This window comes from Spinacia oleracea, chromosome 6, assembly GCF_020520425.1.
Source record: "Spinacia oleracea cultivar Varoflay chromosome 6, BTI_SOV_V1, whole genome shotgun sequence".
NCBI classification, from domain to species: Eukaryota; Viridiplantae; Streptophyta; class Magnoliopsida; order Caryophyllales; family Amaranthaceae; genus Spinacia; species Spinacia oleracea.
This window is the reverse complement of record NC_079492.1, coordinates 83,200,451-83,216,016: the sequence shown is the minus strand read 5'-3', so window position 1 is coordinate 83,216,016 and position 15,566 is coordinate 83,200,451. Positions and strand designations below refer to the sequence as shown.

Here is a 15,566-nt window from a genome sequence, read left to right as displayed (position 1 = left end):
AGAACCGGGAAGCAAGAAGGTCAGTTGCCTCCAACATACATGCATGTGAGTGAGAATGCATTTCAACCTCTGCGATCTCCTCCATCCAATCAGGTTGAGAGTGAATTTATGCCAAACTACAACTGGGACGAATTTGAAGAATCGGCTTTTGAGAGTGAAAATGAATTTGATCAAGGAGAAGGAAGTGATACTGCTGTGAAGAAACCAACACTTCGACATCGAATCATTATTCCAAATTGGCCAGAATCGAGGGAGTTTGATGAGAAGGTGGAGGCTATAGCTATAGGTAAACATGTCTCTACATCAAATATGCAAACTGTAAATTATCGATATTGGTGATTTTTTAGTCTGATTTAGCTCCTGTGACAGTTGCTGATGGAATACGACATCTGGTAAAGGGACCAGTTCTGCCTCGAGACATTTGGCATGATGCAAAGGGGTTCAGATACATTGTCAAGCTCAATGAATTCAACCAACCTATTCGAAAAGGTGGGAAGATCCTTGTGAGCTTCCTTGGAGATATTGCAAAAAATGATTTTGTCCAGTGGGAGTCCCAAGTTGGCGTGCTGTGAACAATCAGTTAAAAACTAATGTTGTTACAATGATTCGGGTATACGGATTTATTGTTCTTAACACTTATGTTAATTGTAGTTTTATTTTAGCTTGGTTAACTATTTAATTAGCTTTAAATTTATTCTGTTTCCATCTGTGTTCATCAATCAGTTGCCCGTTTTTCAGGTTTTTATTTGGTCATGGGGGTTCCGACCCCGGGTTAAGTTTCTGCAGAATCACTAAGTTCACCTAGCTAGTTCTGATCAGTTCAGTGCTGATCAGATCAGACAGATCAGATCAGTATCTGATCTGATCTGATCAGAACTAGCTAGGCAAATTATTTTGTTAACATTGGTTTGCACCATAATCATCCATGCTTGAGTATTGAATTTCTCTTTCTACTTTACTGTTTACTAATGTGGCGTAACTTAATTTTTCCTTTTTTTTTTGAAGAAACATTTTGTGTTACCTGATGGACCTCTAGTTAACAAGGCACTAGTGATGCGTATTGACAAACCATGGAACAATCATCGATACAAATTGAAGAAGGATTTTTTCGATCCAGTGAATAAATCTCGAGAAGAGAACTATGCCAACGTGCCTGATGGAGTGTCCACTAGGAGTTGGACGGAATTGGTAGATTATTGGCTTTTACCAGAGGCCATGGTTTGTGACCCCAAAATATCCTAAATTTAGTAAGTTTTATTTGTTTCACCTATATATGCTAACATTGGTTTCATGAAACTAGGAAAAATCTGAAATGGGAAAAAATGCTCGAGCTTTACAAGGCAATAAGCACAACAGTGGTGCTACAAGCTTTGCTAATCGAAGAATTGATATGGTATGCTTTTCAACCTAGCTATTTGGTTTGTAGCATTTCAATTGCTATAGGTGCTACGTCTAAAATTCATAAACAAATAAGAGTGATATAAAAGTCTAAAATTCATAAACAAATAACAGTAATATTTACTCGTATATGCATATCTAATCTCACACATAAGGACATTTTTTAGTTTTCTAATGTTAAAGTAGAGAAATGTAGAAAAGTTGGCTATACGGGCAAATGGAATTGAAAGCAGCAGCTGGGAAAATCTTCCTACTTTCCGTTTCTGTTATAAACCATGTTGCAGAAGTATACACTATGTGAATCTTCAAACGTTTTGGAGATAGTTGTCCTAGATTCTCATGAACTTAGAGCTTTTAGGATCAGGAAACGGGGTTACCTGACACTATTACTGTCAAATAGAGTCAACTTTTAACTGGAACTAAGAAGTATGATTCTGGAGGGTGGTCTGGGGATGGGAGCGGGTGTGCGTGGCTACTCCAAGTTTAAAGTAGAAAACATCAGAAAGCAGAGGCAATGAAGTCCATCTGCAGTGCATGAAGCTGCAAAAACTATTCAATTTAAACAACAAAGGCAGTATTTCATTCTTCCTGCGAGCAATAATAGGGTGATGAACCACTGATTTAACAAGATCAAGTGCTGGGTGTGATATCTCAAGTCCTTCACTTCTAATAATGTTGATGTACCTACAAACAAGTTTGCAAAAACTTATTTACCTAATATCTTAATAACTAGAACTAATATTTGCCACTTGTTACAGAAACAAAACAAACTGAATACAGGTATAAAGCAACTATTGGCTGATATTTCTTCTGTTTATTATCTTCCCTGCATCTACAAGGAAACGTACTCCTGAATTCCCCTTAGCCCGACACAATTAGCAGAGAGCTTGCTGATGTCACTGCCTCTGTTGCCGACTCTGTCACCCCTTGCAAAGTGGCAATGCACCCAGCAACCCTACTACGGGGATAACAACTCAAAGTGTTAAACAAATATAGTGATAGTCGGTTTAAGAACTTCAAAATTTCAGTTTTCAATTTATTTTTTTTCCTGAAATTGCAGAAAGAGAAGAAAGGAGAGTTTAGCGAATTGGCATTTTTCAAATCAGTTTACGCCAAAGAAGATGGAAGCTTTAAAGAGGGCACACTTCCTCATCAATTTGTGGTATCATTGCATTGAGCTAATTCTATAAATCAATCTTGTCTCTTGAAGTCTATTTATTTTTTTCTTTACTTGTACATAGTATTCTTGGTTGATAGATTTTGAGTGATCTTTTCATATTATATAACAGGAGGATGCCAACAAAAAGGTCCAAGAAAATCTTGCGAGTTCCTCTTCTTCAAAGCCCGTAATTGAAATTGAGAATGCAGCCTTTAATGAGCTCATGTATAAAGGTGAAGTACCTAAACGTCCTCTGAATTATAGATTTGGATTGAAGCAAAGCGACATCTTTGGAGTTGAAGGTTTGCTGAGGAAAGAAGGGTGAAGCTATGTTAACAACAACGCTATGGAAGTGGAGAACATGAAAGGTGAAATATCAGTTGTCAAGAAGCAAAATGAGGACCTTGCGCAACAAAATCAAGTTCTGAACACCAAGTTTGAAGAAACAACACAATCATTTAAAATGATTGCTTCTTTTCTGGGACAAGTTTTGAAGGAAGTACGCAAAGGGAATGTTTCATCGAACCTTTTAGATGGTGCGGAATCAGCAATAAATATGGTTAGTTATTTCTGGAAATTATTCTGATTGAGCATCATGTATCATTTCCTGAAAGTGGCATATCTAATTTACATATTAAAATTCTTTTTGTAGATTACTGATGATTCTGGTGGCAATGGTGACAACCAGGCCGAGAAATGAGACTTTGACACTATTGCCAAATGCAAGGTAATTTCATATGGAACTAATTAACTGCGTTTCATGCTTTATAGATAAACTTATAGCTGAAACAAGCTTTATAGTTGTCGATTATTTATCAGGTGCTCCTCGATTATACTATACAATTTCTTAAGGAAGTCATGAATTTAGGTTTAATTTTATTTTTTGTGTAATTTTGGATGAGAATTGCTCGTGATTAATTGTTTGATAGTATTCACTGGTTGTTTGGTGAATGAATAATGTTCAGTTGAATTTACATTGATTGGTTGTTGTTATGGTGGTTACATGACCAAATTAGCATGGATATGTTTACATGTGTTAACCTAATTGCAATATCCTGTCAAAAGAAAAAACAATCATCTTCGATGTTAGGCAGTTGTTAACTTTATTAATTGTGAAGTTAACAGTTACGGAGTACAATGTTGCAATTTGTCACCAAAAAAAAAAGTTGTTAATGTGTTCTTCTAATTGTTGCTGTGGTGTTGTTGCTGTGATCAAGTTAAAAAATTTGTTATTGTTGACCTTGTTGCAAGAGACCGCCAGTTAGTGTTCGAATTTTGAGATTTGGTTAAGTACAAAAGAATAGCTTTTGTTAGACTAAGCTCAAATTAGTATAAAGGAATTGAAAACATGCATTAAATGTTTAGGCTCATAGTAGTCTGTACAGATTGAATAATTAGCACAGAACATACAATATTTATTTGATTTACTTGTGGTGTTTATCAGTACAGTGGTATTCTAAATTGAATGGAGAAGAAGATTAGCTAAGTGGTTGGTGATTTTGGTGTTACTGATGGACTATTAGACATGCAACTCTGAAATGTGAATATGAAGTAAATAGTAATACATTCAGTTAACCAGTCATTTTCTTTGAATTAACTGGCTTGTAGTCGATATGCTAATTACAGCTTTAGGTAGAAGTAACCTAAGATGCATAAAAGTTTGTACCTTTGAAATCAGACGATAAGCGTCTGAGTAATTGAATACAAATTTTCAATTTACACCTAAAATAGCATTCATGGTGATAGCATGTAAGGGTGCATTAGCTGTTTTCAGTAAACTGCTTTAGAAACAAAGTTCATTAAAATGAGAATAGCATCAGATTATTTAGACACCTCTTGTGCTGATCATTATTAGTGAATATACTTGCAAAGTAATTGGCCTGGCATAATGAATTAAAGCACCACTTTATCATTTTCTATTAGTTGCAGGATTCCTCTGAAGTAATTTTGGTGAGTAGTGGTCAGAAAGAATATAGTACTAAGTTTAGTGATTAATTAGCTCGCTGAAGCTCTTCTTCAGTTAAGTGGTAACCCTTCCTTGAAATCTGGAGTATGTAGTATTCTGTTGTTATTGCGTTATTGGGATGTCAGCAAATCAAAGCATACATAATTTTAGCTGTTTTTCCTTATCCGTTTCTGGTTGTAACTGTTGCTTCGCCCTCTCAAAGTTGTCCACCATTGGAAAAAGACTCTCAATTGCTTCTCCCTGTGCATCGCTTCGAACTGATAGTCTCTCTTTATCTGATTTCCTTCTAAAGTTATCAAAGTCAGCTTGCAGGCAGATAAATCTATCCTTTCCAGAAGTTATCTCTTCTGTCAAAGTTGATAATTTCTCAACCAACTCGTTCTTTTCTGTTTCTAGTCGGTAAAAAGCGGTCTCTATTTCTGTAATGGTCTGATAATCCCCAGCTAAAACAGCCTCCTTATAATATTTAGTGAGAGTTTCCACACTTTCCCACATATTCTTGGTACTTGTCTCTTCTTCTGTTTCCCCAACTTCCTCCTCTAGCATTTCCTCATCCATCTAAAATCACCAGTAAAAAGAATTCAAATCATAAGAAATGAATACCAATTACCAATAAATTTTGAGAATTATCTTTAGGCTGGTAGGATATTGACGATATGTACACAAGTAAGTGGTCAGACTCCTATATCAGCTGTCACAAATTACATACAAAGTACTCTTCTTATAGTACTTTTTATTTTGGGGTGCACTTCCTGGTCTTTTCAGATTTAACAAACTCAGTTTGTTCCACATTTTAAGGCACAAATTCGTTAGCTATTGTACTTGTAAGCATCACTTGCTTTGCTTCTCTTCACGCCTGAATATTATGTCAAAGGAAAAAAGAAAGTTCTTGAGGTCTTAATCTAAATCTATAACTGACAAGAGGAACTAAACTCGAAAGATTAAGAATCTACAGCTTTGATAACATGAGAAAACTGAATCTGCTGCTACTGCTACTGCTACTGCTACTGTTGTTGAGGTCCTGATGTTGAGGTCCTGCTACTGCTACTGAATCTGAAAACTGAAAGTTCTTGAGGTCCTGCTGTTGTAGCTGCTGCTACTGCTCAGTCCTGGTGTTGCATAGTTTTGCAGGTTTGCAGTCAGTTCTTGGGTGCGGGCTGTGCTCCCTTAGCTTTTGTTTCCCTTGTTTTCTGTTGGTTGTTGTTTCACTAGTAGAAAAAACCCTTATTGTAGCGGGCTTTTAGACCCCTGTTGCAGCGTACATCGTATGCTGCAACTGGGGGGCCTGCAACAAGTCTGAACTTGTTGCAGCGTACAATGTTCGCTGCAAAAAGTGGTTTTTTGCAGCGTACATATGTATGTACGCTGCAACAAGTGTCAAAAAATTGGCAAAAATTTGGACTTGTTGCAGCGTACATACATATGTACGCTGCAAAAGACTCAACTTTTTGTACGCTGCAACAAGTCTGGAATTTTGCGAAAAATTTTTCCCTTCTTGCAGCGTACAATATATATGTACGCTGCAACAAAGCACTTTTGGCGGGAAAATTCTAATTTTGTTTAGGGATACCTAGAGTGCCTTGCACCAAATATAGAAACCTGTCAAAACAATAATAGAATAACGCAACCTGTATAACAAATATAAAAACAACAACTGAGTTTTGTATATATCCCAAAACCAAAAGTGCACATACCGATACATTTAAATATATTTACGTTCCAATTTCAACGTACGCATACATTTTAACATAAAAGATTGTTCTATAACATCTAAACCAACTCGATCAAGCGCCCTCAGGTCAATAATAAATACTTGGTGGTAAAAAACTTCGCCCATTGCTCACGAACCACATCAATTTCCTCACTAGCATAAGACGTATTCCTCGGAGTATAGACCCTTACAAAAACAAAAATTTGATGGGAGCATTAGATTAAAGAGCAGATTAAATGCAAATTAAATATCACATTTTAAAATTCAAGAAACTAATGGCAATGTCCTAATAGTCTAAAATACGAATCAAGAGTAAGGAAAATTAATTAATTACCTCATCTAGCCTTAGGTTATGCACATTAAACATGTAATAAGTTTAAAATGAGTATTAGGTTCTATAGTTCAAAGTTGAGCGAAAATGTCTCATTTTAGCCTAAATATGACCTACAACGACCAAACAAGCCTTAAATGTACATAAGTAGATTAGAATAAGTCTTAGAAACTTAAAAATAAGCATATTAAATTATTAATCATATAATAAGTTTAAAATGAGTCCTTAGGTTATTTAGTTCAAAGTTGGGAGCGAAAATGTCAAAATATGACCTATAACGACCCAATGAGTCTTAAATGTGCATAAATAGATTGGAATGAGTATTATAAAGTTAAAACTAAGCATATTAATCATGTAAAAGGTTTAAAATGAGTCTTTATGTTCTTTATTTCATAGTTGGGAACGAAAATGTCATTTTAGCCTAAATATGTCCTATAATGACCAAACAAGCCTTAAATGTGCATAAATAGATTGGAAAAAGTCTTAGAAAGTTGAAACTAAGCACATTAATCATGTAAAAGGTTTAAAATGACTCTTTAGGTTCTTTAGTCCAAAGTTGGGAACGAAAATGTCATTTTAGCTTAAATATGACCTATAACGACCCAATGAGCCTTAAACGTGCATAAATAGATTGGAACGAGTCTTAGAAAGTTAAAATTATGCATATTCAACATGTAATAAGGTTAAAATGAGTCCTTAGGTTCTTTATTTCAAAGTTGGGAGCGAAAATGCCTTATTTTAGCCTAAATATGACCTATAACGACCAAACAAGCCTTAAATGTACATAAGTAGATTAGAATATGTATTAGAAACTTAAAAATAAGTATATTAATCATATAATAAGTTTAAAATGAGTCCTTACGTTATTTAGTTCAAAGTTGGGAGCGAAAATGTCATTTTAGGCTAAATATGACCTATAACGACGCAATGAGCTTCAAATGTGCATAAATAGATTAGAATGAGTCTTAGAAAGTCAAAACTAAGCATATAAAACATTTAGTAAGTTTAAAATGAGTCCTTAGGTTCTTTATTTAAAATTTGGGAGCGAAAATGCTCATTTTAGCCTAAACATGACCTATAACGACCAAACAAGCCTTAAATGTGCATAAGTAGATTGGAATGAGTCTTGAAAACTTCAAGCTAAGAATATTAATCATGTAAAAGGTTTAAAATAAGTCCTTAGGTTCTTTAGTTCAAAGTTGGGATCGAAAATGTCATTTTAGCCTAAATATGACCTATAACGACCCAATGAGCCTTAAATGTGCATAAATAGATTGGAATGAGTCTTAGAAAGTTAAAACTATGCATATTAAATGTATAATAAGTATAAAATGAGTTTTTAGGTTCTTTAGTTCAAATTTGGGAGCGAAAATGTCTCATTTAAGCCTAAATATGACCTATAACGACCAAACAAGCCTTAAATGTGCATAATTAGATTGTAATAAGTCTTGGAAACTTAAAATTTAACATACTAATCATGTAAATCAGAAGAGAGGGTGCAAGAAAATGATGTGTAACAGAAGGAAAATAATTTCACCTGACTGACGAATCCGGTGTCAAGCATCCAATCAACAGGGATGTGAAAAGACTTGAAACTGTTGGCTGCTGATTCTTTTAGTCGCGACAGATTATAAACCCCGTGCTCTAATCTGTTTCAATTAGCATATCATGAAATTGCATTAGCTAGTTGAAATCAAAATGTTATACAGAATTGCAACAAAGAAAAAATGAACATGAAAAATGGATGTTTTACAGTACCATCCACATCAACAATTAATCCCACTCTTGAAGTTACTACATTTCCAATGTCTCCTAAAGCTGTTCTGTTTCTTCTATCTCCTCCTCCTTGAACATTATTATGTTGAACTCCACCTGTTCATCCAAGCACCCAGTCATCCTCTAAATTGATTCAACAGTAAATCCAAAATTGTGTAAACACACATTACAGGTTCTACATTGAACCAACTATTAATTCAAAGAATCCTACTGTATATGTTTTAACCAAATAGTGCCAAGAAAAGGAGAAAAAAAAGAGAAAAAACCAGATGGTATAACTTCACATATAAATTTGTAGATGTAGAGCATTGTGATCTTAGTATACCTTCATAACAGATAGACATCCTTGTATATGTTTTCACAGGTTGTGACTGAGTCAGAGCATTGAGGAATTTCTCGAGTCAGTTTGGCCTCCTCCCGAAGTTCCTTGATCTCTTTGGTTAATTTATTATTCCTTAAGACCTGACATCTATGATTTTTCTGCAAATTGATTTAGATGGGATAAGACAATAACAAACAGTCATGTAAATAGGTTGAGAAACCTTAGCTAAACCAATGGAGTAAATAATTCAGGACAAGTGGATAGAACTAAATGTGTAACAAGTATATTCGAGTTCTCAAGTCTAGTGATAATAAGACATCTGGTTATATGTTCTTGCAGTTGTCAAATTAGATGGAGACAAAATTCACAATTTACATCCTCCCTCAAACTTCAACTTATTCAATGCAAACTCTATTAATCTCGGCAGCATGTATACTCAACCTCTTATTAATGATTCACTTTTATCATTACAACTTTTTATTCTGCCTCAAAGAAATAGTTAGAGATACAAAATGAAGACCCCAGTCATCCAATGAAGTAAAGACAGAAAGTACATGCACACACAGTCTCACTCCCACCCTCAAACAAACACATAAACACACAGACACACACGCACGTATAAGCATATAGTTCATGCAATATTCTTTAGCAAAATAACATCGTACTGAGGCAGGATCAGACCCTCTTGCCTATCTGCAAGAAACAAATTGACATGAATACCAGAATAATAGCTACCTCTAGAAGAAACAAATTGACATGAATACCAGAATAATTCAACGTATGTGTTAAAATCCTTACAAATTTGCAAAATTAAGGAGAAAATTCAACAAACACTAACAAAGCAGAATCATGAGCCACAAGTTGCAAATCAAAATAGTAAAGAAAAAATTGTCAGGTAAAGTGATAACTGGATTGGATGACAAGGATGATGGGTGTGAAAATCAGGAAGTAGAATACTCTAATGTGAAGAAATTGTCAGGTAAAGTGGAGACGAGAGTAATGACTTGTTAATGCAGGATGGTCTTGTTCTCACCATACATAGTATGCAAAGGGTGGCTAAATACCTTTTGACTGCTAGAAAAGCTTTGTCAAATGAAAAATATACTTCTGATATCCTGCTCCAATTAGTAACCGTGAATGGAGGATATCAGAATTATATTTATCACCGTGAAATCCCGTCTAAACAAATCCTTGGTGAAGCGTGAAGCGTGAAGCGTGAAGCAACTTCTTTTGATAGTACTAAACACATAAGTTCTGTTGCAGCAATACAGTTCTTAAAACTGTATTGTGAACTGTTTCACTTATTTTTCTAGAACCTTGTAAATCACCAACAATGAATCAAATTGGTTTGCCATTATGAAAAGAATTCTAACATGGACAGAACACAATTTAAATAACTAAAATTCAGCTAGATGTGCATAATACCAAGCTGGAACGAATTCGTGTAGACTTACTGAATCCAAATGGTCGAAAGAAAATACTGATATTTTCCCTCTAAAAATGAAAATACTGATATTTGAGTACATGGACTTCAGAACATGCATTCTTTTCTATTCCCTAATTCTTGTCGTTTTATCCTACTTCTCTTTCTCCAAATTACTTGTGACTTTATGAAACAAAAAGTACTACTCCAAACTTGTTAATTTTCTTTACCAAGAAATACATATTTTCTTCTTTTTGGATAGGAATAACCAACAAATCTACTGCGTACATTAACCTTAAACAAGGCAGTGTAAAGGCAATCCATGGCCTACCATAACCCAACAAGTAACCACAATAACAATAATCGTATAATCATGTATGTATATGTGACACATATGTGATATTTTCATAAATTTATTCTACAAAATAGGGGGGACCAAAACCTTAATTCACAGATTCATTAACATTGATTTCAAAATAACACAGAAGGAAGCTATTCATTGAATCATTGCCAAAAAAAAAAATTAACATTGAAGTTAGATGAGAACATCATCAAGCCATCAATACAGCTGATATACAGAAAGATACTAGCTAGAGGATTGGTAAAGGTATTCAAGTAATAAGAACTGAAATATTGTATAAACTAAAAAAAAAGGTAAGTAAAAGGGAATTTAAACAAACCTGAGACTGCTGAATACCTGTAAGTGATTTGCAGAAGTCAGACAGTAGATTATGATGTGTAGGCCGCACATACATCTGAAAACAGTCCTCCAATTGGCCAGTTCTACTGTTCACAAGCACGGATGGGAACTCAATTATTTCCTGTGGGTGAGGATTCGTTTCTTTATACACATCCTCAGTCAACCCCATCTCCTTCATCTTCTTCTTCCTGTAACTGCGTTTCAGCATCTTGAATGCCTCAATCGTGTCCGGGTTCTTCAATGCTACTTCCTCCCCCTCATTGAGCGATTTTCTGGCAAAATCCGCCCCAGGAGAGAGAATATCCTCCCATGGCGCCCAACCTCGTTCGACCCAGTTCAGCTTTGGGGCTTCTTCCTCGGTTTCGGTGTCTTTCGGGCCGAATTGCTCGAGGAAGGTCTCGTCGACCGGGAATTCACCAGAAGCGTAGGATTTGGGGGGAATTGAGAGAAGGGGAGAGGAAGAAGAGAGGAGAGAGAAATTGGGGTGGAAATTAGGGTTATGGAAAACGGGAATGCTGAGCGGATATGATTTTCGAATTTGGGATAAAATGTTAATTTGGTCTGAATTAACTTTGCAGCGAAAAAAAAGTTGCAACATGTTATTGTAGGGGGCTTTTACATGTACGCTGCAAAATAAAAGGGTTATTGCAGGGGACTTTTACTCTGTACGCTGCAAAAAGCTCTTTTGCAGGGGGCAATTAATTTGTACGGTGCAACAGCCCTTTATAAGGTTTGACCCGCGTTGACCTACTGGTTGTTGAAGCGTATTAATACATGTACGCTGCAACAAGGGGGCTGCAACAAGGGTTTTTTCTACTAGTGTTTGAGTTTCTACCAGTGGTAATTAAGTTAACTAATTTACCAATAATATATATATATATATATTCATTGTTCATGTCTATATTTCTAATAGTCATGCATTTTTCCCTTGATTTTTCCCTTGATTAATAGTTGGTATTATTTTGAGAAGACGACTAGTAGTTAGGATCAAGCAGGTTAGGATTACTATTAATTTTCCCTTGATTTTAAGGAATGTTCATCATACTTCATATATATTTGACATTAATATTTTTTTTGCAGATTATTGATGATTCAAGTGGTAATAGTAAATGTAGATCAAGAGATGAACAAGTTATCTTGAAGCTAAGCTAGCATAAGGATATGTTTACTTTTTCGTAGTCAGGAAGTTGTTTTTATTTAGTTTTGGACGATCTTGTAGAAAAAATTATAATGCTAGTTAGAAAGTTATTTTTGTTTTAAAATGTCGCTTTTTTTCAGTTTGACTAGACTTTGCGAATTAATTTAATGTATCGATGATTTTTATCACTTTTCCTAAATTAACTACTTAAGTATATATGAATCTAGCATGATGTAATATATATATATATATATATATATATATATATATATATATATATATATATATATATAAATATATGAAAAAAAATATGATGCAAAAATTATTATGTATATATGAAAAATAATATGATGCAAATTGTGACGCTCCAAAGGGTCTAAATTATTTTGGAGGGAATGGGGGACCTCGTACGAAAGTGGACATATAGTGACTCTAATAAGAGTCTATATATTTCTAGTGTCTAAAGCGTCTCTATATGGTTTATAGTGGCGGAAAAATGTGTCTATACGCGTGCAAATAGTGACGCTTTATACAGTCTAAATATTGCGACTCCCTATAGAGTCCCTCTATCCCAAATAGCGACGGAGTAATTCATCGATATTTTGCAAATTGTGACGCTCTAAAGCGTCGGTAAATAGCGGCAATGAAAATAGCGACCCTCTCCCAAAGCGTCGCTATGTGAAATAGCCACAGCGTAGAGCGTCGCAATTTGTCCCAAAAAGCGTCACAATGTGCCGCGTTTTTTTGTAGTGCAAAAACCACCAAGAAAAGAGAATGAAAGTTCCTCTGTGTTTTTTAATATTATACTTTGAGTAACAGATAGTTTCAGAATGGTTGAGTTGAGTTTTTTTTAAATAATATGCAAGTGGAGTAAGTAGATAATTCTTTATTGAAAAAAAGTTGATTATAGACGAATTATTATGAGAAAAAAGAAGGTGTAAGTATGTGCGAGGACCAAGTGAAACATGAGAAGGCTAATATAATTGGGGATGAGGAGTTAAGGACCACAAGGGGAGAAATATAGTAGTAAGTAAATAGTGTAGTGAGTCTTAACTTATTGAGGACTTAGACTAATTAAATAGTGGATCGAGTATGTGAAAGGACATAGATTACTTATCGGGTTCATAAGATCACACACAATAAAAGCACACGGTGGACCAAATGAGGTAATTGTTCACCAGTTGAACAACAATTATCAAACCCTAAACAATACACCAAATCTGTGTCACTCTCATCAAAGTGAGAGAGTTATTGAAGTTTCTTCTCCCGTCCTACCCTACTTTTCCATTACCAACAAATAGTTAGATGAAACACGTAACAGTGTAACATTATGTAAGACATTGAATTTGTGAAAATAAGTTGGTAGCATTAATTAGAATGGCAATTGAGTTGCACTATCATCATCAGAATTAGATTGCTGTTGAGGAATTCCCACCACCTTTATCCCTATTGGGATGACGTTATATTAGAGCCAATAATATTTTTATTAAGTTCCACTCATGCACTCAGATAGATCATAAATGTCTGCTTCAAAGAAAGACCGGTCGGATGAAGCTTCACAGAATTTGTGTGTTTGGGATTTGACTCAGCACCAACTTATTAAGCACACACTAATCCCTTCTTTCTAAAGTATTAAATAATCAGAAACTTTTCCATGAGACCGCCTCACGGGCGCGTGTAAGAAAGACCGGGTGAGACAACCACGCGCGCGTGGCCTCACGCGCGGTATAAATTGAATTATTTTGTACGGGATTCTCACTTTCCCCTTCTCTCTTCTTAACCTCTTTCTCTCTCCTCCAAAAATCTCTGGATCTCTGCCCCCTCTCTCCTCCAAAACTCAGGAACCTCACCTTCTCGTCGTTGTCCCTCCAAAACCCTAGCCACCTTCATTCTATCTTCTCCTTCCTCGATCTCTCCTCCTCGCTGCCGTTGCAAGATGTGCGACCATGGATTCCGACTATCTCAGCCTCGTAGTCTCCGCCGACAATGGATGCGCGGCCATGGATTCCGCTTGAGGTTTTTAGGTTTTCGGTTTTATTCCTTTGATTTTGTTGAATTTGCGATTTAGGTTTTGATTAATTTGGTTGATATTATTGATGTTTGATTTCATGACAAGAGGTGGCGGCCCGTGACGGTGGTGGAGATGCGGCTGGTGCTGCTAGGAAGACGGTGGGTTTCGGTGATATGACAGGGAGATGGTGGAGGTGCGGTAGGATTAAGGATTAGGATTCGCTTCCACCGTGCTATTCAATAACAGCGAGCATATGACGGTGAATTAGGCGGCGGCGAGGAAGTTGATCGGAGGGAGGAATGGAGTTACAAGCCTCAATGTTGATGTATTCCAGTGGATTGCAAAAAAAATTAAGAATAGTTTTGTTTTGTATAGATTTTTGTTTTAGTTATAAATTTTTTATATTTAGTAATGAAATAAAGTGCTTTAGTTACCTTTTTGCATTTTATTTTTGGTTATAAGCAAAAAGTTATCAATGTTTTTTATGTCAGTTTTCTAAATCTGTGAGATTTGATTTAATAGATGAAATTATACACTTATATTAACTAAAACTCAAAAAAATTTAACTAAAATGCAAAATAACGAAACTAAAACCGCTGAATTCTTAACTAAAGCTCAAAAAAAATTAACTAATACTCCTTCCGTTCCTAAATTCTTTTAAACTAAAAACATGTAACTAGAACTCAATTTTTTTTGAAATCCTAACTAAAACTTCAAAAGCGATAACTTAAACTCAAAAATTCCTAACTAAAACTCAGAAAATCTTAATTGGTTCAATTGCTTAACTAATTGAATTTCAGGCTTAACTAATTGGTATCATTGCTTAACTAATAGGTTACATTACTTGACTAATTGAATTTTAGGTTTAACTAATTAGTTATAGTGCTTAACTAATTGGTTTCATTGCTTCACTAATTAGTTCCATTGCTTAATTAATTGGTTCAATTGCTTAACTAATTGGTTCAGTTGTTTAATTAATTGGTTTCATTGATTAACTAATTGAATTTCAAACTTAACTAATTGGTTCAATTGCTTAACTAATTGAATTTCACGCTTAACCAATGCTTTCTTTATATTTTTAAAGTAATTAGTTCAATTTGAACCAATTATTTTAATTGTTTAACTAATTGGTTTCATTTCTTAAGTAATTGAATTTTAGGCTTAACAAATGCTTTCTTTATATTTGTAAACTAATTGGTTACACTGCTTAAATATTTAGTTTCATTACTTAACTAATTGGTTGCATTGCTTAACTAATTAGTTTCATTGCTTAACTAATTGGTTTCAGTGATTAACTAATTGGTCACGGTGCTTAATTAATTTGTTCCAATGATTAACTAACTGATCATAGTGTTTAACTAATTTATTTCATTGCTTAACTAATTAGTTCCAGTACTTAACTAACTGGTTTCATTGCTTAACTAATTGAATTTCAAATTAACTAAAGAGAAATTATTTTAATTACAACAAAAAATTTCATAACTAAAACGAAAGTATTCTTAACTATAAGAATTGTAATCTTAACTAAAACAAAACTATTCTTAACTAAACTCGTCATAAAATCACAACTATTTTTTAAAAAATCATATAAACCTCAAAAATTTATTGTTAACTAAAACAAATTTAATCTT

At 34.6% G+C, this 15,566-nt stretch overlaps 3 protein-coding genes across 3 annotated transcripts; 1 reads left to right on the top strand and 2 right to left on the bottom strand.

The window, feature by feature from the left end:
* The first annotated feature begins 544 nt into the window (after window positions 1–544).
* Window positions 545–2,882, top strand: LOC130463317 (uncharacterized). Its single transcript, XM_056832412.1, has 5 exons — window positions 545–610; window positions 1,006–1,218; window positions 1,301–1,393; window positions 2,459–2,560; window positions 2,688–2,882. The coding sequence occupies exons 1-5, from the start codon at window positions 602–604 to the stop codon at window positions 2,880–2,882; spliced, it is 612 nt and encodes a 203-aa protein (XP_056688390.1). The 5' UTR covers window positions 545–601.
* Window positions 2,883–4,652: 1,770 nt separating this feature from the next.
* On the bottom strand, window positions 4,653–5,081 carry LOC110796985 (uncharacterized). Its single transcript, XM_022002079.2, has one exon. It carries the CDS (start codon window positions 5,079–5,081, stop codon window positions 4,653–4,655), a length of 429 nt encoding a protein of 142 aa, XP_021857771.2.
* A 3,048-nt stretch (window positions 5,082–8,129) lies between these two features.
* On the bottom strand, window positions 8,130–11,384 carry LOC130463316 (uncharacterized). Its single transcript, XM_056832411.1, has 3 exons — window positions 10,784–11,384; window positions 8,324–8,437; window positions 8,130–8,214 (listed from the first exon to the last, which is right to left on the bottom strand). Exons 1-3 carry the CDS (start codon window positions 11,382–11,384, stop codon window positions 8,210–8,212), a joined length of 720 nt encoding a protein of 239 aa, XP_056688389.1. The 3' UTR covers window positions 8,130–8,209.
* Window positions 11,385–15,566: the final 4,182 nt, after the last annotated feature.

Coding starts and splice junctions, on each gene's coding strand:
- LOC110796985 (XM_022002079.2), bottom strand. CDS start 5,081: ATGGATGAGGAAATGCTAGAGGAGGAAGTTGGGGAAACAGAAGAAGAG.
- LOC130463316 (XM_056832411.1), bottom strand. CDS start 11,384: ATGTTGCAACTTTTTTTTCGCTGCAAAGTTAATTCAGACCAAATTAAC. Junction 8,438..10,783: donor CTTCTGCAAATCACTTACAG/GTATTCAGCAGT, acceptor TTGGATGAACAG/GTGGAGTTCAACATAATAAT.
- LOC130463317 (XM_056832412.1), top strand. Junction 1,394..2,458: donor CTAATCGAAGAATTGATATG/GTATGCTTTTCA, acceptor CTGAAATTGCAG/AAAGAGAAGAAAGGAGAGTT. Junction 2,561..2,687: donor CACTTCCTCATCAATTTGTG/GTATCATTGCAT, acceptor ATTATATAACAG/GAGGATGCCAACAAAAAGGT.